We start from the raw sequence: 27,133 nt of genomic DNA on the forward strand, positions 1-27,133 counted from the left end.
CGGCACAACTTTATCTCTAACTCCTTCTTTTCTACTGTCTTTGGCTCCTTTTCTGCGCAGCAAGACACTGCCGCACCTCCCCATAACGTGTTACAGAGTGATATCTTGCCAATCCTAAACATCAAACAGGAGCTATATGATATTTGCTGTTGTGTGTCAATTTACTTGATGCGCTGTCACTATGTTTCCATGACATGCACGATGAGCAGCCAATTTGCAAGTAATTCACAACATGGATGCAGCCAAAATCCGCGAGTCAAGCGAGTTATGCTAGTCGCAAATTTGTATCGAATGTTTCATGCGTGTGAATGACAGAAACAACATTTGCTAATGAAGAAACTGCCGTGCAAGCTATTCCATTTTAAACACTTTCACACTTGAGTCGTTTTATTTCGATTTGAGGATTCCGAGTGATCTAATATTTCAAATGCCGCTAAAGTGACAAGACTGTGTCGCTAATTATTGACCATCGGTGTAGAACTCCTTGCCTTTTTTAAAGGTTTACTTGCAACAAAATTCACTTTACCGTTATTTGGTATCAAAAGATTCACCATGTCTTACTCTGCTGTGTTGTAGGTGCCAAATATGTGGAAATGTGATTACAAGCTCTTAAAAGCTCAAAAACGAACAGTTAATTGCAATCTATAGCGGTTTCGTGGTGGTTGCGATTAATTGTTCGTTTTTGAGCTTTCAAGAGCTTGTTATCACATTTCCACATATTTGGCACCTGCAACACAACAGAGTAAGACATGGTGAATCTTTTGGTACCAAATAACTGTAATGTGAATTTTGTTGCAAGTCCACCTTCAAGAAAACTCCGGTGTTAATCCGCTTCATGCGAATGTCAATTGCAACACTTTATTTCACAGCAATGCAATGTGTGCGCAACTCCAAATCTGCATCATGCCCATCATAGAAACATACTGTGAGTGTCATGGTTGCTCCAGGCGCCTGTCAGGAACTAAAGTGATTGTGAGTTTTTGCTGTTACAACTAAGGAGGTGGTTACTGCAGTATTCACTAAATACTCCTCTTATCCGTGTGCGCCTATCATTCATAAAGACTTTAAGAAGCGATATTATCAGCCCTATCCTATCTAATGCCATCTTCTTCTCCCATTTTTATATAACCACATAGTTCAGAGCTATAGATCTTCTGCGGATGCTGGATTGTCCAATTGCGTGGCACAAACAGCAAGTTTGTACCACACACATATGATGACTACTTTCTTGCCATCCATATGCAAGTCATTCATTATATTTAAAGATTCCGGTGAACGCTCACCTGTTGGTAAATCTAAGGAGCAGATTCCCGTGAGCAAACGAACTTTGGAAGCGGAGGGGGACAATGAAGAAGATGTGCAGTTGGGTGTGGTGAGTATAGACTACATAGTACATTTGTTCTGGCTAGCCCATTGGAGGGTCAATTTTTTATCACTGGTTGCCTGTAATATCGTCCACATTGCTAGTGCAAACAGAGAATCTTGAAGGGCACAGGCTTGCTAATTTGAACTTACAATTACAATGTCGAGGGAATTACAAACCACTAAATAAAGTTTTTTTTTCAAAAAACAGTTAAGGATTTGTCTGATGAAGTTCATACCAAGTAAGAGAAATACAAATTATAAGTTACAGGTTATCAAATAAACTAAAACTTGCGTTTCTATAGAATGAGTAAATGCTGTCAAAGAGCAGCAACAGTAGAATGGTAGTTTTTCATGATGATTATCATCAGGTTGTGACATTGTTATTAAGGGTGGACAACTCCATAGTTTCCAAAAGCAGAAAATTTTTAAATAATTTGCAATGGAGAAGTTTTGCCAACTAGATAATAATATAGCATAGCCTACTAAGTTCCACTGTCACATTTTAGTTTTCTGAATGTTTTATAGAGCCACCGACAAGTTGGCTACCCTTATGTAGAATGTATCTTTAGTCATGCAGGCCTTTGCATTTCCGTATAAGGTGTAACTTTGTGAAAGACTATGTTATAGTCGAGTATTTCAAAACCTGTTTGACTTGGTTCCATAGGCTCCTTTAAACATTGCACATTACAACAATCACGGTTTTCTTCTACTAGTGAATACAAATGTACGTATTTTACTAAACCCGTATATTCAATCTTTATTTTTGTTTATGCATGCTACAATGACAGTTTTGAAAATGTTATAAAGTATTTTTTTTTCTCTCAGGCATTGCTAAACAGGTGCTTTGATGACGTAGAGAGATTTGTCCTGCGTTTAAAGCACTCGGCAAAAGCCTTTCAGGAACTGAGTAGCCGGAAAAAACATTCCAAGAGCAGGAAGTTTGGAGGTAGGGAAGCGCTATTGCTTTGTTTACGGCAAGACTTTATTATTTGTAAGGTGGGAGCATGGAACATAAACAGCTATTATCTAGTACTGGGCATGCACTGCATGGTTATTGTAGCAGTATCTAAGGTATAGCAAGGGGTGACAGTTTGGGTTATGGTAAACATTCTTTTGTTACCTTTTTTGTAATCATGTTTGTTTTATCATTTCGTTTTAGGATCTCATGCTAAATATAGGGTGCATTTTTACGTGTAATACTGGTTAGATTAGCGTCGATGTGAGATACATATTTGTGAGCACCATTTTTTTAACTTGGATGATTTTTTGTAAATTATTTTTTCCATGATCGAGACAGTTCTATTGATGGTGGTAAAATGATTAGTTTTTAATAATTAAGCACATTTCTAAAAAGCTTTGTAGAATGGCGGCTGTTGGTATTCATTTGTGAAATAGTTCTGTGTTTAACCATTTCAATGGGCCATTGTAAGACTGTCATGGTGGGCATGTGATAGGCTTTTAAGAGTATCTAAATACTTTGGGACTGAGAAGTTGTCTTACTTTTTGTGCGATTGACTATGAATCGTAAGGGACCAGTCATATTGGTTTATATGAACAACATGGTTTGAACAGCATTTTATATAAAGAGTAAAAGCTAATATTATTTAAGGTTTATTTTAGAGTGACAACGATAGGTCTTCAAACAAATAACTATTTATATATGGCTAAAGACATTCTCAAGTATAACAAGTATGGAAAGGTCATTAATGTGAATCTGAACTGTCCATAAAACATTTCAGTTAACTTTTTAGTTAATAAAAATTACATACAAAATGGAAATGTTTTTCTTGTTCGATTCATTTCATGGACACCAAATATTTTTGTACTTGGTTGATTTTCATTGTTAACCTGTAGTGTTTTTCTCCTTAAGCAATGCTAAAACGACTCAAGCGGTTTTGCAAATGCTGTTGGCAACACAATACGCTGATGATCTATAGTAGACAATGCTTAGCTGACTACACTCATGTTACAGTAATGAAGGAGGTCAAGGCCTTCACATGTCTGAGGCTGACTTTCATCGATTGATCCGTTTATCATTGTAACACATCGTTTAGTAGTTAAGTAGGGTCTACATGTGCAGTCTCAACAGTCTCAACAGTCTCAACAGGTATCCATGCTACTCATTGGTTAATGTGTTTTGTCTTTGTGTCTCGTGAGGCTTCGATTCTCACTCGCTTCTATATACTGTTTGTTTATCAGAACTTCACATTGGCGAAGGTTTAAGTGGTTTTAGCTCGCGAATCTATGTTTTTAGGGAAACATAAACACAACACTGGTAAATGAACTGTAATTATGTGAAGATGCGATGGCTTTGCTCCCCTCTTTGCCCTTACTAACTGTATTGAAAGTCCAGCATGGTGCTACTGTATGCCTGATGCAGCTGCAATTCGTGTGTGTCATGCTTGTATTGCTTGTATGGCATAATCGTGCTGTATGTTATGGATGCTTTGCAATTCATGGTACAGTGCCACTACACATATATCCTATGTAGTCGTATTGCATGCGTGGCATGATTGTTTGTCACATGGAACCTACGTACTCGTATTGCATGCATGGCATGATTGTTTGTCACATGGAACCTATGTACTCGTATTGCATGCATGGCATGGCTGTGTTTCATACATAACCTAGTTGCATTTTGTGTTGTTATTCATCAGAATTCATCCCATCCATTATTCACCATTCACACCCATCGCTATACATCAGACTTCTTTAATAACTTCCCAGAATTCTTTTGCAGTGTATAACGTGTCATTCTTCTCATGGGTTGGTGTTGTTGGTTGTACTCATCTGCTTAGTGTATACCAGCCTTATATTCAAGCGTTGGTCTTGTCAACTTGTAAGATGTTGTGGCATTGTTGCAGATGGTATGTTGACGATGAGATCAAAAACTCCAGCCCCGGCAGAGTTTGTGGAATGCTTTCAGAAAGTAAAACTGTCCTTCAATTTGTTGGTAGGTAATGATAGGTGCCCTATCTCACTTGAACACTGATTATTCAGTCCCTATTCACTCCTCACCCTTTCCTTCACCTCTGAACTTCTCATGTTTGCAGACTAGACTGAGGTTATATCTTCATAACCCCAACTCGACTGAACTTGTTCATTTCCTGTTTACACCTCTCAGTCTGCTGGTGGAGGCGAGCAATGATCCGAGGTTCGATATCCGAGATCTTGTGGGCAAGGTTAGTGGTGTACCCTATAACAATTATCTCGGTGAAGCGGGCCAAACAATCTTGTGACGATAATCAGGATGTTATTAATCATAAGCTAGCTAGTGTTTCATAAACGGGAATATTGTTGAAAGTACTGTGTATATATACTATCATAAACCGCATAGTAACTTGTCATATTTCACTACATAACCTGAGTGCCAACACTAATGGATGTCATTCTTTCGCATAAGTTAACTTACCAGAGGCAACTGCAGTCGAGGCAGCCAGAGACTTTCATTAGCTGGTCGACATTATTGATAATATTGAGAGTTGATTTTAAGTTTGACCTGTGGGAAAAACTACATTTATTATTTAAAGCTGCCAGAGATGGCAATAACTTCGCTAGCAATGAATCTTGGGGCCAGTCTTTTCCTAATTTGTGTGCCTTTTAACATTCAATCCTGTAAAGATTAATTGGAGCACCCTTAGAACAATTTAAATATATTCAGCACACTTGAGCACAGAGTCTCTTCTATCAATAATAAACAGGAATGATTGTATTTATATGTAGCCAGCCATCTTCCAGGCTCAGTACAAACATTCAATACTATTATCATGTCATTCCCGTCTTTTGCCTGATGCTTTTTTGATATCCATGACCTTCGAATGACCTATCATTTATTGTTAAAATAAACATTACCTATATACAGTAATGTAGGTGTATTGTTATCAAATTTAATTTTTTGGGGCGTGTACTGCTAAAGAATTGAAGGCTATTGGGTGTTATGTACATTATTATGGCTTATATTGTTGGACACTACTGCAATATTTTTATAATAGTGCTCGTACTGATAGACAATTTCCTTTGCCATAGTTCGAAAGTTTGGAATATTTAAAGATTTTTTTTGTTTTTATCAAACTTGTCTGAGTGTCACAAAACAGTGTGTTAGCATCTGAAGAATCTGCAATTTTAATCGTGCTGAAAAATGCTCAATCTTTTTCAGGTTTGCACTTTTATAAGATTATATAAAGTATTATATAGTCAACTGCAGGAACATGAACATGCAGTCAGCAGTATTTGAACTCATCATATAAATGGTCAAAACTGAAGGAAGCAACCATAACATTGTTTTTTTACATACAACAAAAAATTAAAAGTTGTAACTGTACAGAGATTGTAAAATTCTCATGTTCCACTTTCAATTTCCTGCTCAGACTAGGAGTAGGAAATGAATGCTGGTGTGAGATTATGCCATTGCTGATTTCCTACTGGGTGCAGTGTTAGGGATATGACATATGTGAGTACATTTTTGAGAAGCTCCTCCTACTCCCGCCGCTATCATACCGTTCTATAAAGACAGCTTCACGTTTATGAGACGTTGTCCATTTTTAGCCCCTTTTCTTGCCGACATGGTTGAATCAATGATGTCATGTGGCGGGCAATAGCCAGGTAACAGAGTAATGATCAAATTCACTCGCGTATTGTATTGTCTCAACAACAGGTTGTCACGCCACTTCTGAGCTGGCAGGCTGTAGAGATGCTGGCGAATTGTCTTACGAGCAAGGAGTTTGAGTTCTGGTCAAGCCTGGGAGAGTCATGGACTGTTCCCAAGTGAGTCACACAGTATAAAACTTGCTTTTCCATAGTTACACGGTTTGTTCCGCTTGCTTTGTGACACCTTGATAATGCTTGTGATGGGTGGCTGTATCCTTGTAGACACAAATATACCCACAAACAAGCCCAGGAGTTCAGGCCTACATTCAGTGATGGCTATCAGCCTCCTGAATCATGGCTAGAGATGTTTTTGGGTGATGTTGCTAAATTAGCGGCTAAACAGGCGATTGATAGAAGGGCTGCTGATATCAATGATGATGACCTTGACCCATCTTACACTGTGAGTTCTTAAGATAATATCATTCATGACAAACAGGTGGCGTCAAGTAGTTGCCAGCAAATATTTTATCAAAACCTTCATCATTAGTTCCGTGTTTTGTTTAATTCAGTCTGAATGTTTGATTCGGCTGAGCTAACGGGCTGCATAAAGATAGTGCAAGCTAGATGGTGGAGATACATACGTATCTATGTTCTATTATTCTGATCAGAGCTTGTTTATCCTACAAATTTAATTTAAGATCTCCAGGAAGCCTTTATAGTCAAGCTATGTGTTTTGTGCACTAACAGGGTCTCCCTAATGGAATGAATGGTGAAAGCAGAGCAGCGGAGAGGAGAGTGTCTGCTACTCCACCGTCTGGTGCTGCGAGCCGACCCTCGGACATTCCCCTCTACACATCTGTGGCACCGGCTTCGAACAGGTGAGCTCACGGACTGTCTAAATTACCAACTGGAGTCATTGTTTCTGCGTTATATTGTGTAATATTGGAATTGTCTTTCATAGGAAGGGCTCAACTCCCGATAGACCAAACCCATGGGATGACTATCAGAAAAAGTATCTAACAACCCTTTTGCAGAGGAATGCTCGGTAGGTAAAGTATGGATTCTCTTTTGAATGTGACCTTATGACCTTGAATGTCTGCTTATCTCATGATTTGTACCATTAACAGTTTTTTTCTTCACCATATTGCTGCAGAGTCTATGAAGCGATACAAGACAAAAAAGGAAACAATGCTAAGGAGTTGACTATCAGAAAAGGCGAGATAGTCGAGGTTCTAGACGATAGCCGCAATTGGTGGAAATGTTCCAACATCAATGGAGACCAGGGCTTTATACCCTACACGCTACTCACTAAATACGAGCACGTGAGGGCTGAGCGTAAACTCTAGACAAGACTGTCTCAATCAAGTTTCTTTTTACCGTTCAATGTGATAAAATGTATTGTAAAGTTGTTACTAACATCATGCGCTTGCCATCTTCTATGCTATTGCTCCTACTCACATTTGCGAGAATGAATGACTTTTAGTGTGTTCATCTGTGTGCTGCTACTAGCAACTAAACTTATATAGCCACAATTCTCACAAACTGGGCACTTCCTTTATATCTTTAGGAATGCTGCATGCAACTGCTCCTCTCATCCTTCCTTTGGCTTACTCAATGTATTTTAAGTTAAATAACGCTCTTTATCTTAACATATATCAAAGGTCTTGATTAAATATATTCGTAATCTACATGGTGTTTGCACTGGATAAAATGTTGAAAGCTCTCTGTGTGTAATCTATTTCGAATCTTGACTACTCCAGTTGTAGACCTCACAGCCTCTATCCACTCACTCGCTACGCTGCTAACCTTGAAGGATAAAGTCACTTTAATATCGCTACAGGCGCAAAAAGCATCTGCTTTACTCTAACCGGTAATGCATGGTTACTAACATTGCTTACAGATGGGAAGTCTGCCTTCTCCTTACTCACCTAGAAGCAGCATAAGCTCAGCTTCACCCGCCCCAGCTCCACTTGTGCCTGACCCTCCACCACCACCCCCGCCCCCGGCACCACCCGCGATCAATAGTAACTGGAAACTTACCAAGCCCACAAGGTCTAGCAAAGGTGACTATTATTTCTAGTTTGACAATTTATAAATGTCGATGAAGAGTTTTTACCTTCATATGTGTGTGAGCTGGGAATGGTGTTTATGTAGACGCTTCTCAACAGCTTCTGCTCTCTATATGCACATATCTAACCTCTTTGCTTATTTGCACAACCTTCACTCACCCTTACTTTAAATACTCTCATCACGGCATGTGAAATTTTTACTGAAACGTGATTGTGTTGTTGAAGTTTCTTCACTCAAATATATAATTTTTCCTAAAAGTGAGAACATATGACATAATCAATTGACAACTTGTTTTCTACTGTTATCACATTGTTTGTATAATATTTATGCTTTCCTCTTTATATAGTTTTTTGAACACCGATTATCGTTATTAATACAATAAACTATATTTTATATTGATTACCACGTCTAATGGTTGCTGATCAGGTTTCTCCTCAGAGACTGCGGTATCACACTGTATTTATGGCATATTTTGATTCAACTTTGTTCAAGAACTCAAGGTAGTTGTGTTAAAATCACAAGTTGCATGTGTAATATGTTTTTTGTCTTAAAAGCTACATGTATGACCTTGACATATTTGAAGTGCATGTGTAATATGTTTTTTGTCTTAAAAGCTACATGTATGACCTTGACATCTTTGAAGCTTGCTATTAATTTAGATGGGAGAAATAGAACTTGTATAATTGTGATATTAATTGTTGTTGTCCTTTCACCCAAGCTAAAATCCTCAAATGTTGGAGGTGAAGTTCAGGCGAACACTTTAACATATTTCTATTATTTCTATTCTTTTCTTTCAACTATACACGCCTTATCCGTGATCACTCTCTGTTGTCTTAAATCTTTCAGCTGAAAAAGGGAAGTCGACTGCAGATGCTTCAGGTACGTCAGCTTTCTGGATTGCCTAATTCTTGCTAGTTCGATGATCGTTTCACATGTGTGAAACTGTGGTGATTGCTCTTTCTAATACTTTTGCTGGAGATTGTACGTAGCTTGTGCATTCTTCTTCTTGTAAATGCACAAAACATTTTCTCACTGTACAAATTGCATTTCAAGATCACACTATCGTCAACCTGGCTACTCTGTAATTCAATGACACTGTTCTACTGAAATAGCGCTTACAATCCTGTGAAAAATGCTCTGCTATAGCTGTCATTAGCTAGCTGTGTGTTTGGCAGAATTTTTTCGTTTGCCACACATGAATAATGCTATATTTTCACTGTGCTTTCATCATGCAGTGTTGAGATTCACTAGTGCGTGTGTTGGTGTAAGCTTATCTGGAGCTCTGGCTTTCTGCAGACACAAGGAGTGATGAATTCAACTTAGAGCTCAAAAATCGACTCCGACAAATCAGCCTGGAATCCAGCAATGCTAGCTCAAGATTTAACCCTGTGATGTCTCCGCAAGTCTTCATCGATTCTCACTCTTCTGCGGATGAGGTAGCAGATTGGCTCAAGCAAAAAGGATTCCTTGAGCAGTGAGTAGACAACTCTTTATTACAGATTAGGTATGCTAAAAGGAATAGATTATCGGTTTGACTAGTCTTTAGTTTGGTCTTTTTATAACTGTTTAAATTTGATATAGAACAATTGATGTACAATAATGGTTACAGTAATTGGTTACTCTAGGACTTCCATGCTGTCTCCGATGTTCAGCGAGAAACTGGAACAATTTAATAAGTTTTATAAGATAATAAAACTTGTAACGTTCACGCTGTTGACACGGAAGAACACCGGCAAATGAGGCTCTACTTATAATTGTTCTGTTTTACAAATACTTGTCTTCTCAATTTGTGGTTAACTTGATGTAAAACCTCTTGACTTTGGACTGTTTAATGGTCTGCTACTGAATTTGCTAGTTGCTTTATACTGATATCATATCATCTTTACATTATAATAATAATAATCTGTGTCGTATGTTCTCAGAACTCGGCATGTACTTTCTGGCTACAATGGAAGTGAATTATTCCATCTAAGCAGCGATTCCCTTATGAGTGAGTTTGGCCAGGCTGAGGGGTCAAGGCTGGTCAGTCAGATAAAGCTAATGAAGACAACAGCCGGGGTGAGATAAGTCAGATATTTCCCTTGATATTGTCATCTAAAATATATTATTGCTTAAATAATAATGTATATACATATCAGGGTGAAGGAGACATTAGTCTCGAGCCTGAAGATATAGTAGACTAGATGAAGGCCCGGCAGTGTACAGGTAATAAAAAAGTCTGAACAAAAATCTATCTTTATTTAACATATAACAACATTTACTATTCCAACTTTTAAACTTCATATCATGATAAAAGTGTTTTTGTACAGTTCGGATGAATTAACAGAAAAAATAAAACCACTGTAAAGGTTTTCAAACTTTTTCAAACAACTGTAACGTTTAAATTTCATATCACGAAAGAAGTGTTTTGTTGAAATAAATTAAGATAAAAAATAAAACTGTGAAGGTGTTTAAATGCAAATGTGAAATAATTAGCAAGCAATGTCTAAATAAAGTTGGTTTTGCTAAGATTGTAATGAAAAATTATTCGGTATACAATTATGATTTTAATTCGTTTCAGTGTTGACATCATAAGGCGAAAATATGGTATTGAATGGTATAGAAACCCATAGTAATTATCTAATGCAAACATTTCCCTGGTAAAAGTCATCACAATTTCATATAATTATTAACTGTCAATATTAAAAATTTGGAACAAAACGATATGTTTACCTTGGTAACTTTAGTTACCTACAGTAACTTAAGTGTATTTAGTGGTTATAATTTGCAAGAAACGTACAGTGGAACTTCGGTTCTTGAACATAATCCGTTCTAGAAGGTTCGAAAACCGAGTTGTTTGAGATTCGAAACAATTTTTTCCATTAGATTAAATGTACCTATGTAAATTTTAATCTGTTCCAAGGCGAGAAAACAACTTCGGTAAAGTGTTTTTTCAACATTTTACTCCATAAACTGTACTGTATACTGCATACTATAAATGAAAACGGATAAATATAGATTGTGTTTAATTTTAATAATAGGTTTTTTATTTACGATGATGGAAAAAGAAAACAAAATTAAACACTTCGTATGCTTTGCCCTTAAACCATCAAAAACATTAAAGGTTAAGGTAAAATACCAAAAATTGCAGAAAATTTGCAGAAATTAATAATGAAACAGCAAAAAATGCAACAGATCAGTTACATCAAAAACCATAGGAAAAAAAATATATAAACAGCAATGGCACATTTACTTCACATCTTTGAAGGAGAATCCTCCTCCAAAACAATTGGAGGGGTTATCTCCCTAGCAAATTTTTTCGATAGACGACGTCGTCCCAGATAGTTCATCCTTTTTTTTTAAAGAATTTATGAACTGTAAAATGCTTCTCCATTTGTTAACGAATGTTTTCTTGCTGTTTCCCGAGCTATCCCAATTTCAATGCGCATGCTCCGATTTAGCCGAGAACCAAATTTATGTTCGAGATCCGCGACGAACGAATCTCAAAATCTTTAGTTGTAAACCTTGGTCGAGAACCGAAGTTCCACTGCATGTAATCGGTACACAAATCGCCAAATTTTAATTTCGGGAGATTCTATTGTTGATACCGTTCCGCTAAAAACAAATTAGCCCTAGTACGGCGAGGACCAAAAAGCATTGCGTTTCATAGAGCTAAAAGAGTTGGCAAGAGTTTCAATTACCGTACGTTTCGGACTATTAGCCGCTACTTTTTTCTGACGATTTGAGTCATGCAGCTTATGTAAGGGTGCGGCTATTCTATGGCTTTTTCTTTCACCGCTAGGGCGCATTAACCAGAATCTCCGGTTAGTGCGCCTTTAGCGGTGAAAGAAAATACGAAACAATGCCTAATGGTACTGTTCCGTTAGACACTAGGTTAAAAAGCGTCAGGTAATACGAAACGGTGCCGTAAGGCACTGTTTCGTTTTAAACAGCAAAGTTGCTGCCGCGTTAAAAAGCACCGTCCTGAGTTCTGCAGCCTATACAAAGGTGCGGCCTGTGTATTGTTTTATTACCGTTTTTGGAAAATAAAGCAGATGCGGCTTATATAGGGGGCGGTTTATAGTCCGAAAAGTACTGTAATACGTCATTTTTGTGTGAAAACGGGAAAATATGTATACGTATGTAGTATGCGCTATGAATCTCAAGAGCTCTCGTGGTCTCATGGTTAGAGAATTGGATTGCAAATTTGTTATGGTTTTCTATGTGGGTTCAAATCCAGCATATTGTGAATTTTCAATTCCAAGATTTTAATCGCTATAGTTGAACAATCAAAATGATGAATATACACAAAAACTTTGAGAAATATATATATACATGTATATAGATTAACATTTTACGTATTTGCACACAAAATAACTATCTTTCTAATAAGCAGGTTTCCAAGCATTTTGCACTCAGGTGTATGTCATAATACAGTTAAACCTGAACTGGAGGTCACATCTTCACAAACATTTTTGGACATATGACCTGAACTTGTCTGATCACTCTTCACTGACATCTGATAACTGTGGACTGTCTGCTGATAACTGTGGACTGTCTGCTAATAACTGTTCTGACAGCTGATAATTGTGGACTGATAACTGTGGACTGACCACTAATAATTGTTAACTGACCACTGATAACTGACCGCTGATAACTGTGGGCTGACTGTTAATAACCTCGAACAGACTAGATAACAGACACCGAGTAGTTATAGGTCAAAGCAATTTGATCCAACTGTAAATGAGGCTTACCATAAACAATCATGAATAACACCCACGTATCACCTCTAAGTTAAAGCAAATATTTGTCGTCAACATTACCAAAATTAATCACCAACATACAATGTTAAAATTTTCTCAAAACAGAGTTGTTCAAGTAAAAGTCAAAATGCTGGTGAAAATTATAACTAAAAGGGGAAAAATAAAGCTACATCTATGCAATTAAGGCTACATCTATGCTAATATCAAGTTACACCATGTATTTTCATTACTATCAAACATACGCAATGCCAAGCTTAGACTTTCATTTTCGTATCTCTAAGGAACCAATAAAAACCCCCTTTTTATTTATAATTCTATTTAGTCTTGTAATGTAAGCTTTTACGTTTAGTTTTTATATAGTTCAATATATTATATTAGTTTTAAAGCGATATGTAATTTTCTCAAGTAACTATCCTTTTTTGTGCTCTAGAAGGGATTGAACATTATGAAATGTATTCTCATAAAATGTTTGCTCCAGCATCCAACAGTTTCAACGTACGAAGCGAATATCAGAATGTATTCACTTTGTATGTTGATGCTAAACTGTACACCAAACTACTGAACTTTTAAGTGCATTCAACTTGTGTGATGCTGGCACTACTCGGGTTGACTTGAGTTTCCTTCTCTTTTAGTACACGCAAAGTGGCTCTTCACAGCTGAGGAAGATACTTGAGAGACGAAAGCAGAGGTCTGACGTCGTGGATGACCGATCTGACGGTGGGCTTGAGAATATTCTTTGTTGTGCAAGCCTTCTTTTACTTGCTTGTGCTAATGTTTACTATATAAACATTAGCACAAGCGAATGACCTTGTGAAAGTGTTACCATTTAGGATTTTATCGCTGAGGGCTGACCTCAATAATGACTTCGGGCACAGATTCCAGTTGTATTTTTATAGTTCTTCAACTGTAGCGACAGCTGTGAAACTCGAAGATTCTCGCATGTAAGCCAACCCTAAAAACAGTCCTAAATTGGCCAATTTTATAAAAAAATTCGCATATAAGCTGATCTTAAAAATCGTAACACACCGTACGAACCTATTCTGGCAAAAAAGTTGCAGAAGAGAATTGGATGTAATTACATGCAGCTCATTGTGTACCACCCGCTACATAGTAGGGGTCAGCTCAGCATTTGCTCAGAGAAGAGCCGCATGGAATGGCTATTGTAGGCTCTATACAATAGGGTTTTGATTAGTGAGCAGTTGATTAATCAGCCTATCCGGCGTCTCCGCTTACACGAAAGAAAGCAATCATCTATTTGAGTTGAGCCAATGGAAAGCACGTTTACAGTCTGCACTGAGCTTAGTTTCGCTTTGCAGATACTTCATGTTTTATGGCAATTTCTTATTCGTGATGACCAGCCGTGTCAGATACATTACAGCTACTGAAGTTTTACCAATTGTAGATCAATGAACTTCTGATGATACTCTATTGAGCAATAGTACTAATGACGATGATTTCTTATTTGTTGCAATAATAATGTCATAAACTATACTAATAACTCGTCTGATTCGGACCATCCTCAACCCAGGGTATGGTAAAAAGGCCAAGAGTAAGTAACAGGTTACTAGCCTCATGGTTAGAGTTGTTGGAATTAAGTTAGCATTTCATTTGAGTGTGATCAGAGTTATGATCGTATAAACCGACCCCTTAGTTTGGAAATTTGTTTTGCATTCTAAATTCGGCTCATATGCGAGAATCTACGGCGTGTAAATCTTCTTTTTTTACATCTTTACCACAAGCTATAACCTACACATACATCATACCAGCCTTGGTTCCTGTTGTAGACTCAGATGAGCTGGCGTCAGCGAGTGCCCTTCGCAGTAGTGCAGGCCGCAAATACTAAGAGGCAGCAAATAAAACCACCGAAGTTTGTGACTAACTAGCATTTATTCTTTTGCAAGTATATTATATATTCATAATCAATTTTGCTATGCACTATTCAACTAAGTGAGTTAAGGGAAGGCCTGTCAGTGACTAAGTTATTTCTATAGTTCTAAGTTATCTACATCTATATTAGCCTGTCAATGCTAGCAATTACTACCCATGCCCTCATTTTTCTATACAATGCATTTTGCTCAATGAATGGAATCACAACTAATTTGCATGCAGAGATCATCGCTAATAGAACCCGGCTCATCCGCAGATTCAAAGCTATTTTTCTGGTGTAATTTAATATTTACAACTCTTCTGTATTAGCCCATAATCCATTCGCAATTCTCTTTTGACTGAGTGAATACATATATCATTAGCAATTTCTTACACCTGTACAGATTCAGCTGATCACCAAGTGCATCTATAATATTGGAAAAACCCGCTAATGTCAATTGTATAATAAGATAATTGATTAGCATGCTAGTGAGAATGTCTCTCCCAATCCCATGTGATGCACATCTCCCCATCGCTCATGACAGCGAAGTAAGGTGCTATGCAAAGCCTGACACCTTGTAGCATATGCCTTACAGAGTCACTACTTGATAGCAGGTTCTCACAGCATTCAATCACCTTATCATAAGATACACTGTTATCCACACAGAGTGACTCCAGCATGTAGTCCTCAATCACTGCATTTGCCAGTTTATCAGCCTTTATTTTCTGTCTACAATATGAAGAAAAACAGTTTATAATAATACAACCAACATGGGGAGACAACAGCTCCTCTTAGAGCAGCATAAAGGGAACTGAAGTAAAACCCACATGAGGAGACAACAGCTCATAATAGCACAGCGTAAAGAGAGAGTAGAAGTACAACTCTCATGGAAAGACAGCTTTTATGCATTTATGGATTTATCATCAACTGCTGCCATGCTTAAAGGTTGACTTGCAATAAAATTCACATTACAGTTATTTGGTATCAAAAGATTCACCATGTCTTACTCTGTTGTGTTGTAGGTGCCAAATATGTGGAAATGTGATTACAAGCTCTTAAAAGCTCAAAAACGAAAAGCCGCCGCAGATTGGAATCTCTTTATTTCGATGACGTAGCCATGAAATTTGGTTATTGTTTTGTCACGTGATGTTCTCACGTGAATTGAAAGGCCAATAAAAAGCTCAATATAAAACTCATCGTAGCACTAGTTTATGACAAACACTTCGGGTTTTACCGAAGACCCCGCATCAAATATAGATGCTCGCTACTTTAAAGTTTTGTTTCGGTTTGGTCTAATCGGCAAGTCGTAATCTGGTCATGTGACCCAATACTTCGCAAATGTTTTCTGCAGCACTTTTCGATCACCACAAGTGACCAACAGACTCGTCATGATTATCAGACAATGATATGTACTCCTTCAAGCTAAGGCTAAAAATTAAACGAATTTTTACGGTAAGTTGTAGGATATCACTGCTAAAAGTGACAGCATTGCGATGACGATAAAACAGACGCGTGAGAACAATAGACATGGTTTTATTGAATGCGTGAAGTATATTTGTGAAAATATTTCGACGAGTAAGGTTGCATGAAAGTGTAAACAGAAACCATCCTGTAACAACTACGTCACATTTGAGCCGTTTTGGAAAGCGAATCCAAACTACGGCGGTCTCGTGTGGCTGCGATTTTCTGTTCATTTTTGAGCTTTTAAGAGCTTGTAATCACCTTTCCACATATTTTGCTCCTACAACACAACAGAGTAAGACATGGTGAATCTTTTCATATCAAATAATTGTAATGTGAATTTTGTTGCAAGTCAACCTTTAAGGGAATTAAAACTGTTCTGTCTAAATTCACATGTTGCCAACCACTACTGTTCTACAGGGCTCATGCAATACATGTGGAAAATGCATATTAGTCGTTGCTTGATATAATTTTGTAAAATGTGTGCTCAGAAGGGTTGTAAGAATGAGTAAGACGCTAGCAAGTTGAATATCTGTTGTAGGAAGTATTTGTATTCATATACATTAAAACCTTGATTTAGGCTATCCTGTTCACGTGAGTTGTTCGATTTAGGCTATCCTGTTCACATGAGTTGTTCGATTTAGGCTATCCTGTTCACATGAGTTGTTCGATTTAGGCTATCCTGTTCACATGAGTTGTTCGATTTAGGCTATCCTGTTCACATGAGTTGTTCGTCATACAACACACATTACGGACAAAAATGTTTCTCAACAATGAAGTATTTCTAACACGCGATGCTAAAAATCTTTGAAACAATGGTTTGTGAATAAATATAAAAGAACTGGTACAAATTTAAAACAAAATGTAAAACTAACAAAAATACATACATTAACTTAAATTGTATTTACCATAAGTTAATGTAAGTTACTCAGCATATTTTGATCACCCTCTACTACTGAGCTTAAGGTATTTCTATGGTGCCAATAAAACTTACTAATTGTCACTTTATTCATATTCATGTTGCATACAATTTACGTTACACATTTAGTTTTTACGTAGGTGCGTATGTAGCTGTTTTATTGCTAGAGGCAATTGTTTTAAGTACTCTTCGCCATTCTTAGGATCTAGAATGATTCAACCAAAACACAGTGTATACAAAATACCTGTTGCAGCATATGACAATTTTAACATACCAAGTAAATACTGAAAGCAATTAACCGTGGTAACTTGATGTTTGAGTATATATCAAAGTACATCACCTATGAGCAATGTACGTTTTAAAAATAGCTACTGTTTTACATACTTCATGTATAATTCTGCCATCTCAAAAGCTGCTCTCTCATTGTCTTGTATGAAGCTTCTTACAGCCCAAACTGGGCTATGACTCGGCACACTGATGTGACCTTCTGGGGTCAATGTCATTTCATCTCCTGCTGTTCTGCAATTAGGTTGTAACTCTGTTTGCCTTCCTCAACTTGTATCTATGCTAGGAGGCCTGCTTGCCTATGAACTTGAATGTGATTATACAATACTCAAGTTTTAAGTGCAGTGTACTCACCCTGTCACGCAGAGTTTTATATGGCCGAGAGACTTTGAAGGAGTAGCAGAGCTCATCATTCTTGCCATGCCAAACCGGCTCACTAGACTTGCTAGTGAGCTGTAATAGATATCAGCCATTGGCACGGGTGGCTCTATCCTCCTCACAATCTAATGCCAAACATGAACATGGAAAAAAGCTTTCGCATTACAATGCTATGTTAGCGCTCATTTTATACAGAGATATGATTAAACCCAAAGACAAGTTTTAGCTTAAAGAATACATCATCTCTTGCATATACATAGACTAATATCTCAATGGAGAGAGTGGAGTTCTCCAGTAAAATCATGTACATGGCACAAGGAGAGCAAAAAAATCACTGGCTCGCTGCCATTACTAGCAAAAAGACTTTCTCCAATTGAATCTGTATCATAAACATGGCCGACTTCCATGATGATCTATACTATTTAAGTTGACCTTCAAATAATTAAATATAAAAATCACAATAATTACTATATGCTCAGGAACATGTATGCAACGATTTAAAAACAATAATTTTATAAAATTTAAATTTAGTGCAATATTTTTATCTTTTTTTCATACGATGTGTATGGTCATAGGTCATTGAATATCAAATCACTTATGCCGTAATGTCCTAACAATCTATGCGAGTACCACAACCATGTCGTCTGCTATAAAGAGCTAAGTACTCGACAGACATCATTAACCATAATTCACAAGCATCCACAGTGATCATGATCGATTTTTAATAAACGTAAGTTAAGAGGAAGCGTACAAGTTTAGGCGACTAGGGGAAGGTATATGGCCAACCTGAATATCATTGAGCAAGGAAGAGAGCTGCTGCTCTGCCTCAGGTATCTTCTGGAGGTATGAGTCATTACTTGCTGTAGTCGATAGCTTCTGAAAAAGGCTGTAGCATCTAGTATGTACTTGTAAATGTATGTTACGGTATACTGACACGCAAGCACAGCAACTGTCTAACAGCGACTTAGAGATGACTACATATACCGGTATGAATGGGATGGATTAAGCTATATGCCTAGTGGTTACCTCAAGGATGGCACAAACAACTGATGATAACACAACATAACAGCCAGTAGGGTCACATAGCCAGTAGAGAGTGACATAGCCAGTAGAGAGTGACATAGTCAGTAGAGTGACATAGTCAGTACAAAGTAACATAGTCAATATAAAGTGACAGTCAGTAAAAAGTGACATAATCAGCACAATGTAACATAGTCAGTACAGAGTGACATAGTCAGTACAAGTGACATAGTCAATACAGAGTGACATAGTCAGTACAGAGTGACATGGTCAGTACAGAGTGACATAGTCAGTACAGAGTGGCATAGTCAGTACAGAGTGACATAGTCAGTATGGAGTGACATAGTCAGTATGGAGTGACATAGTCAGTATGGAGTGACATAGTCAGTATGGAGTGACATAGTCAATACAGAGTGATATATACTGGAAAATCACATAGTGACAGGCATCAGGTAGGTAGGGCATTAATAATACAGTTCTTAACATAACAACATGTTGAACGACGCAAAATACAGGCCCCTCAAATGTCTGTAACACAAGAGTGTATTGCAAAGGTCAGCCAATCGACATCAAGAAAAGGGAGGGCCTACCACTACAAAAGAGAGCTGTCAAGACCCAAAAGAGCAGAGCACGGGAAAGTCTCAATGTGGACAGTTGTGTTTACATGTTGCGTACTATATACTGTACTATTATGTTGGCACAAATATATTTATTATAACTCAAACAAGGGCCTGGTGGAGGAGTAAAGGGTCTCTCTGATAATCCTTTACAGTATACGGGAGATAAACACAAACTGAAAGAGATAAATGACAAGTATTACAGGTGATACTCTACCTCTGACCATTGCTCAGGAACTTCATCAATACACAGTGCTATATCTCCGTTCATTGACACTCCACTTTCGTTTCCCATTGTTATACTCCTTCCTAGAAGTGTTGCAGAAAGGCACTATAATAGGTACATTACAAACATGTAGACTGTTCTAAGACTGTCTCAGCAACAGCATAGCCATAGATTTAGCAAAAGAAAAATGATGATGGCATAGATTTATGCTATAGACATATTGAAAAGTAGTTTGTGTGAGCTATTAATACTAAACATAAAACCAATACTACAAGAAAAAATAAATAAATACCAGCCATGCAAGATTTAAAGTTAATTTTTTATCTTTTTATAGAATACTTGCTTTCGTAAACATACTTTTCTTTTTAGCAGTTTGCCTCAACAATTAGCCATGTGGTTCTGTTTACACCTGTATGCCAATAATAGGGTGGGACCTAATTTCTAGCCGTACCAGGCCTATGATTGAAGTGGGAAAGTGGTTGAGCAATAAAAGGTCAGATGAATTTTAGTTACCATAAAATCTCCATTTGAAGGCAATGGCGCTCCATTTTTCAACCCTTCTATAGTGGCGGTCAAATAGAGGTGGCATTCAAATAAAGGTGGCATTCAATTAGAGGTTTTATGGTACGTTACACATATTGGTAGATTAGAGCAAAATATTCTAGAAAACCAAATGTACGGGTATTGTGAAATTGTGTAGATATATTTAGGTTAGTATATTTTAACAAACCATATCTTACAATTAAAAAGAACTTGCCAGATTTGTATACAAACAATATTTAGTAAATAGTAAAATTTGAGGTTAACATGGGATTTGTCCAAATTAGGGTATTGGAAGAATGTTCGACTAGACAAATTAAACATAGCGTTTAGGTGTATGATCAGTAACAGAATTTAGTAACCTTATATCTAGAAATTTCTTCGAAGTCTGCTGTTGTCTGTTTGCGCAGTTTAGTCATAGCAATCATTTACAGCCCCCAAGAATAGGCAACGGGCTATCATATGGGCGGGGTTTTATGATCGCGCTCTGTTAGGATTGTGGTAGCCTGGGTTTCGGAACTAACACAATTCTCGCGAGGCGGTCGCGTTGCCTTGTTAGGTTTTGGAAAACAGGACTCGCTGTTATCGTGTCATTAGCTCATTCAGTCAGTGGGCCCCCAGGTTAACAATAGCAAACCTTGCATTTCTACAATGTAGGGGATACACCTAACTAAAAAAATGAATCCATGGAAAATAAAACATTTCAAATTATCTACTTTTACTAATTTTGAAATTGGTAGGTGTCGTAATATATGCTTAAAGTTAGTGTAAATATAATTTACCCAAAATCACCCGAACACAGGCCTTTTTTCTCTAGTTTTTGATTAATATTTTGCCACCCCTAATATAAAATGGCCAAGTCTTTCATCGTTGTCACATTGTTTTACCTGGCCAATAAAATGGGACAGCAGGCAAAGTTGTGGAGTGTAGTTTTTATACTCAAAATCTAAATATAAAACCGAATTTGGGCTATTTTACGATTGTGACTATTAATATCGCGAATGGTTGTGAATGGCAACTGACTGATCATAACGGTGACAATATTGGGCAACTATATTTATTTGTTGCCCAATATTAGTTCCAAATTGGGACTTACTAATTGTCACTATCTTGTAACTTGTAACAAAACTTGTAACTTGTTCATTTTTTTGTTACAATAAATTGTAACAAAAAAATGAAACCAACAGATCAGTAAAATAACCACTATTGTTCATAATATTTGTAAATTTACAAAGGGCTTTATTCACCATATTTGTTTGTTCGGGTGCCGTGTTCGGGTTCATCCCAACAGAGCTCGATCATTAAGCCCCGCCCACATGATGCCAGTCGCCTATCCTTGTATGGGCTGTATATCATTGGTCATAGTAACTCGCTTACTGAATGCTAACTGATAAGCTCTATAAAGAGTGAGAATTGCAGTCGTCAGCCAATTTCAGAGGGAGTTCAACATCTAATCTGAGGAGATTAGCAACTGATATGACTTGTAGTTGAACACATTTCTCACATAATAGTAGTGAGGAAAGTGGAGTAGTCATGCTAGTAACATAATACTAACAACCAGAGATTTGAGCTGCATGTGGCTATTAACTAACTTATATTAACATTGTGCTCATATATGTACATGTACTTTCAAATCTTTGAACACACCATCACTGTGTCCACGGTTACAAACCGCCACCTGTACTCCATGGTTACACTAATCACCAGATCGGATGCAATGATTCCGATAGCATTTCTATTGAGTAACCAAGTGAAAACTGGTGACATGCAGACGTACCAGATACGATCGCTGCGTAGTCCGGCTGCTGGTCTAACAAGCTGTCGAGCTTACGAAGTGAAGCGAGTTGATGGCTGCCCCTCCAGCCACAGGTCCAGGTAATGCTACCTAGTGAGTATTTGTTGACTAGGTGTTCTTGCAGCGCTCCGCACTTTCTCCTCAGCGCCAATGATGACTCATCTAACCTTTTTGCATTCTTAATATTACACGACACCCAGCGACTGCAACATGTTTTGATATTATGGTAAAGGTCATACTAAACATCACGATATACTAGTCGCTACTAGATAAGACTTTCTCTATAGATATGCGATCATGTATTAATACGACTCGTTGAATGACGGTAGTAAATAAGGCATATTGTGGAAGTTGAAGAACAGTTGTAGATATCCCATCGAATAAAAATGTATTAAGACTCCATGATGTATAACAGCTCTGAAGTTACTTAAAATTATAAAACAACAAAAAATGATATCCATTCATATATATCACGATGAATCAAAAGACAGATATACAGCTCAACTGAAGAAAAGTTGTTTTGTATAGTAGTTCTGGAGCTATGAAGTGCAACTTGCGTAAATGATGGGACATCACAAATGTCCCATCATTTACGCAAGTTGCACTCATAGCTCCGGAACTACTATTTTGAAAGCAGCAAATTTTATATTATCTGAAAGCCAAGTAAATACTGCATCAATTCAAAGAATTTTATAATGGGAGCAAATGTGCATGTGTAGTGGCATCAAATAACTCTAAATGTCAAATTATTATTTATGGACATGCCCACATATAGATATCAGTCAGTCTTAAAGACATACATATTTGCTGGAGAAAGGCTGTGTATAATACCAATAATGTTTGATATCACCTATTGCCAACTTATTGCAGAATGTATGATATATCGAGGCAATCATGAAAAACCAAATACGTCTAGTAACTGCGTATAGAAGTAAAACCTATGGTTGATCGACTGCAACTAAGATCACCAGTAGATTGAGAGCAGATCGCAATCACCATGGACAAACTAAAAATAGCACCTACTGTAGAGGAATTGCAGATAACAGCACCAGTAAGTTGACTGCAGATGACACTTTCTGTAAAAAGACTAAAGAAACATCTATATCCTAGCAATAGAAAACCTACAAAGACAACTGTGGACTGACCGATGACAACTGTGGACTGATCACTGATAATTATGGGCTGACCACCGCTAACTGTGGACTGATCACTGATAACTGTGGATTGACCCCTGATAACTGTAAACCAGGGATCGCTAAACATTATGGAAATGTTTACTTTTCCATATCCATAAACATAAATACAGTCAAACATGGATAACTCGCCCACGGATAGCTCAAACACATGGTTAATTCGAACAGTTTCTTTGGTCCGTTCCCATATAATGATAAATTGCTACAGATAACTCGAACTCAACACTACTAACTTGAACAGTTTTTTGCCCAACGGCTACCGAAACGGTTGTTATCGCTTTAGAAAATCACTTTATTCCAAACCAAAGAGGTAAATCTCAACTTTTCGTAATTCATAAGCATCGTTATTACCACCATCGGCAAAATATTTTTGTCGACGACTTTTCTAAAGGTTTGGTGAAATTTGATTTATACCAAACATCTGCTTAGCGATCGCCCTTCGGAAGCAAGGTAAAGTGAGGTAATCTTTGCATAAACGTCAAGAAAAATCGGCAAAATTGATCGTGGGTAAAACGCTCAAAAGAAAAAGATGTCTTTTCTTTTGAGCATTTCAACAACGATCAAGTTTTGCAAATATCAATCTAAAAAATGTCCTGGCAATAACATCACCTCAAACAACGAGCCAATCTCAAGTGATAGAAAAATCTCTATACTTTTTGATAAAAACGTTTTAAACTTTACATTAGAAGCATTTAATTTGAAACAAGCCTTTTGTGCTTTTGATTTATATTATAGTTTGTATATGTACATGTATCTACTAATAAGTAAATACATGGACTTGTGACAGTGCTCTGATAACTTGGACGCACTGATAATTCGAACACTTTCGCTCGGTCCCGTGAAGTTCGAGTTATCCATGTTTGACTGTATTTCCATAATTTTATGGAAATGGATATGGAAATTTTATTTTAGAAATATGGAAATGTTATGGAAATGGAAATAATACGGAAATGAATTATGGAAATGTTATGGAAATAGAAATTGTGACATACACGTAATCCCTGCTGTAAACTGACATCTGATAACTGTGAACTGACATCTGATAACTGTGAACTGACTACTGATAACTGTGGACCGACCACTGATAACTGTGGACTAACCACTGATAACTGTAGACCAACCACTGACAATTGTAAACTGACCACTCATAACTGTTGTGGACTGACCACTGATAAAGGTGGACTAACCAGTGATAACTGTGGATTGACCACTGATAACTGTAGACTGACCGCTGATAACTATAGACTGACCACTGATAACTGTAGACTGACCACTGATAATTGTAAACTGACCACTCATAACTGTGGACTGACCACTGATAAATGTGGACTAACAACCGATAACTGTGGATTGACAACTGATAACTGTAAACTGAGCACTGATAACTGTGGACTGAACACTGATAACCATGAACAGAGTAGATAACATACACCTAAGTAGATAAAGGTCAAAGCAATGTGACATAACTGTAAATGACGCTTACCATACACAAAGTCTATGAATAATACATACAAAACATATCACTTCTAGGCTGGCTGTATACAACAGCTATATTCGGTTATAATGGGGACATTTATGACACATTTCAACTAGTAGATAAGATCTACTAGTAGATAAGATCTACTAGGCAACTGAAACTAGTAGATAAGATCTACTAGTTAATCAGTTCATGAAGATTGTGGATAACACATACTGTAGACTGACAGCTGGCTTCAACTTATATATCTCTTCCCAAACATCAGTAAATGGACACTGGCGACCTGTAGCAGCAAAGTAGTGTGATTGAATCCAATCGATAGGTCTGCTGTTGTCAGCGCTGGGAGAATCGAGTTTCCAATCCTCGATGTAGTTGTCAATGTCCTCCAAAGGTAGATGGCCTTCAGCCAATAATGATCGTACTGATTGCAGAAGGTCTTCATTCAGTTTTACTTTCATCAACCTGAGGCCACCTGCTAAAGAGTGCCAATGTCGTACATAATTTTTAGTAGCCAGCTAATGGTTGTTATGTAATTAGCCAGCTAATTGATCAATATCTTACAATTGCCATTGAATGCGGCCTCCTTCAGGAATGCATATTTCTTACAATAACATGCAGTTCAATTACGCTGTATGCACACAATTGGTATCAGATGACGCAGCATTATACTGTACACCATAGTACTTGTACGCTATAAAAACAAAGGTTCACTTCATTCCCTTAACAGTTTCTAAAAGATTAATTCTACAAACAGATTATAGAAATCCTACAACAAAATGAGTTTAGATTAGAATTGGAGTTTGGAAGAAACAGCTTGACAGCCATGCGACAGCTCAATTCATAACGTTGTTAAATAGGAACAACTTACCGTAGTTATGACTGTCAACATTTTGATCAACCCTTTGGTAGAATTTAAGAAACCGCTTACTCATACCCCTCCTATCCGTCTCAGAAGCCTGCACGTACTCATTAAGTTGCTTGAGTGAAACCTCATTTATGCTCTGCAACCGACAATAGAGTATGTAGTTTCTTGATTAGACTCATGACTATAATTGGCAAAAGGAAAGTTCAGTATTAACTTTGTAACAAAATAGCAACTTTTAAAAAGGCAACTGATTTTTCTAGTTAATCTTAAAATGAAGGAATGCACATCGTATTTTATGAAACGCTGAAGTCTAACGTATGTAGAGACACCAAAAATGTGTTTTTAAAAACAAAGTGTTTAAATACGATATTTTTAAAGGTGAGAATCACTGGCAAAAACTTTGTGATAAGATTACACGATTGAAGAAGCTGAAGATTATTAACAGATAACTACAAACCTTTGGCCCAGGATATTGCCCAAACAAGTCAGGGTGCACGCTAAACACAAAAGGTCGAAGAATCGCCTGCAGTTTGGAAGTTCTACGAGTTGACCTTTTAGAATAATACCTACAGCACATGCTTGTAATTGTTATGTTTAATTGGATACACTAAAATGAGTATTATTATCAAGCATGAACATGAAGATCGCAAAACACTGAGTTGGCCGACACAAGAAATTTATAACAAAATACCTTATGGTTCTATCGATCAACCTGCTGCCCATTCCAGACGCAAGCAGTTGAACTCAAGTGGTCGATGTTTAAACAAGTAGACATGCCCATCTCACTCCATCTTGAAAGCACAATAAAATGACATTTTATTTAATGTAACATTGCAATACAACTACAACATCCTATTCTGTGAAACCATTGCAAACCAACCTGCTTCCTATACACAAACACCGTAAACAATAGAAAAGCATACCGGAAATAGTGGATTAGATTACGGTTTAGTGATCTCCATCTTATTGCTGCATCATCAAACTAAACATAAATTGATCAAAAGGAGGCTAGGGCAAGTACTTCAGGCGATGTAAAACAGGTCCTCAGCAGATAATAGCTAATCTTACTAGTAGATAATAGCTAACATTACAACAAAACGGAGTTAGCAAGTAGCATGCAAAAATATGTCTTTCACAGCCATATTTTAAATTACCAAATAAGAAATTATGGAGAGCAGATCAGATGACACACCACAATATTAGGTGTGTAAGCAATTGAGCGTTCCACATAAGCGACATAACCTATTAAAGATAGACGGCATAAAGCGTTATTAGATGTATATAAAAACACAATTACGTCTATTGTGTAAAGTTTTGGCAAAAAATATAACGATTTGTTAAAACTATCAGAGAAACTAGCATAACAGAAACCAGTCATATAGAGCAGCAGTTCGCTACACTTCTACACAAGACAAGCTGCATTTGCCTAAACTGGTCTGAATAAATGCTAAATATGAATTTAGCTGTGTGAAACCTGACCTATAATTGTTTATACTGGCAAACTACCGTTCGGTGGTTTAATGTGAAGAAATCTGCGAGGTAATACGAGGTAATCTGTGACTCGCTCTCAAGCGCCTCATGTACACAAAAGTAAAGTGTCGAGTCGCTTAAATAGCAGTAAGTTAAATTAGGACCGGGTTTTTAAGTAAAATTGTTTAGACTTTTGAAGAGCAGGTTATTAATTACATTTACACGGTTTCGCATCAAAACCACATGCGCATCGACA

The 27,133-nt window shown here is 37.2% G+C and overlaps 2 protein-coding genes across 9 annotated transcripts in view; one reads left to right on the forward strand and one right to left on the reverse strand.

Annotated features, from left to right (window-relative positions):
* The window catches only part of LOC137395290 (epidermal growth factor receptor kinase substrate 8-like), a 31,127-nt gene extending 16,441 nt beyond the window's left edge, over positions 1–14,686 (forward strand). For 4 of the 5 annotated variants that reach the window (XM_068082186.1, XM_068082178.1, XM_068082202.1 and 1 more), the window contains 16 exons: positions 1,266–1,372; positions 2,191–2,311; positions 3,620–3,640; positions 4,230–4,318; positions 4,419–4,547; positions 6,020–6,129; positions 6,235–6,412; positions 6,700–6,830; positions 6,914–6,997; positions 7,106–7,274; positions 7,853–8,015; positions 8,869–8,901; positions 9,319–9,496; positions 9,945–10,080; positions 13,397–13,481; positions 14,549–14,686. In XM_068082186.1, coding sequence (XP_067938287.1) covers positions 1,266–1,372; positions 2,191–2,311; positions 3,620–3,640; positions 4,230–4,318; positions 4,419–4,547; positions 6,020–6,129; positions 6,235–6,412; positions 6,700–6,830; positions 6,914–6,997; positions 7,106–7,274; positions 7,853–8,015; positions 8,869–8,901; positions 9,319–9,496; positions 9,945–10,080; positions 13,397–13,481; positions 14,549–14,607 — 1,793 coding nt within the window. In that variant the 3' untranslated portion in view covers positions 14,608–14,686. The remainder of the gene's footprint in view (positions 1–1,265; positions 1,373–2,190; positions 2,312–3,619; positions 3,641–4,229; positions 4,319–4,418; positions 4,548–6,019; positions 6,130–6,234; positions 6,413–6,699; positions 6,831–6,913; positions 6,998–7,105; positions 7,275–7,852; positions 8,016–8,868; positions 8,902–9,318; positions 9,497–9,944; positions 10,081–13,396; positions 13,482–14,548) is intronic. The other variant, XM_068082194.1, reaches the window with a different exon arrangement.
* Positions 14,687–15,100: 414 nt separating this feature from the next.
* Positions 15,101–27,052, reverse strand: LOC137395376 (T-cell activation inhibitor, mitochondrial-like). 4 transcript variants are annotated; one of them, XM_068082225.1, is made up of 11 exons: positions 26,914–27,052; positions 26,099–26,198; positions 25,865–25,973; positions 25,411–25,543; positions 24,759–25,017; positions 21,855–22,075; positions 19,529–19,620; positions 18,461–18,550; positions 17,651–17,799; positions 17,396–17,530; positions 15,101–15,360 (listed from the first exon to the last, which is right to left on the reverse strand). In XM_068082225.1, exons 2-11 carry the CDS (start codon positions 26,128–26,130, stop codon positions 15,117–15,119), a joined length of 1,464 nt encoding a protein of 487 aa, XP_067938326.1. In that variant the 5' UTR covers positions 26,131–26,198; positions 26,914–27,052; the 3' UTR covers positions 15,101–15,116. The 4 variants fall into 4 exon arrangements, with proteins under 4 accessions (XP_067938326.1, XP_067938327.1, XP_067938325.1 ...); XM_068082226.1 differs by having other exon boundaries at positions 24,759–25,014; positions 26,887–26,987; XM_068082224.1 differs by having other exon boundaries at positions 26,887–26,987.
* Positions 27,053–27,133: the final 81 nt, after the last annotated feature.

This window comes from Watersipora subatra, chromosome 1 (assembly GCF_963576615.1).
Source record: "Watersipora subatra chromosome 1, tzWatSuba1.1, whole genome shotgun sequence".
In the NCBI taxonomy this organism is placed as follows: domain Eukaryota; kingdom Metazoa; phylum Bryozoa; class Gymnolaemata; order Cheilostomatida; family Watersiporidae; genus Watersipora; species Watersipora subatra.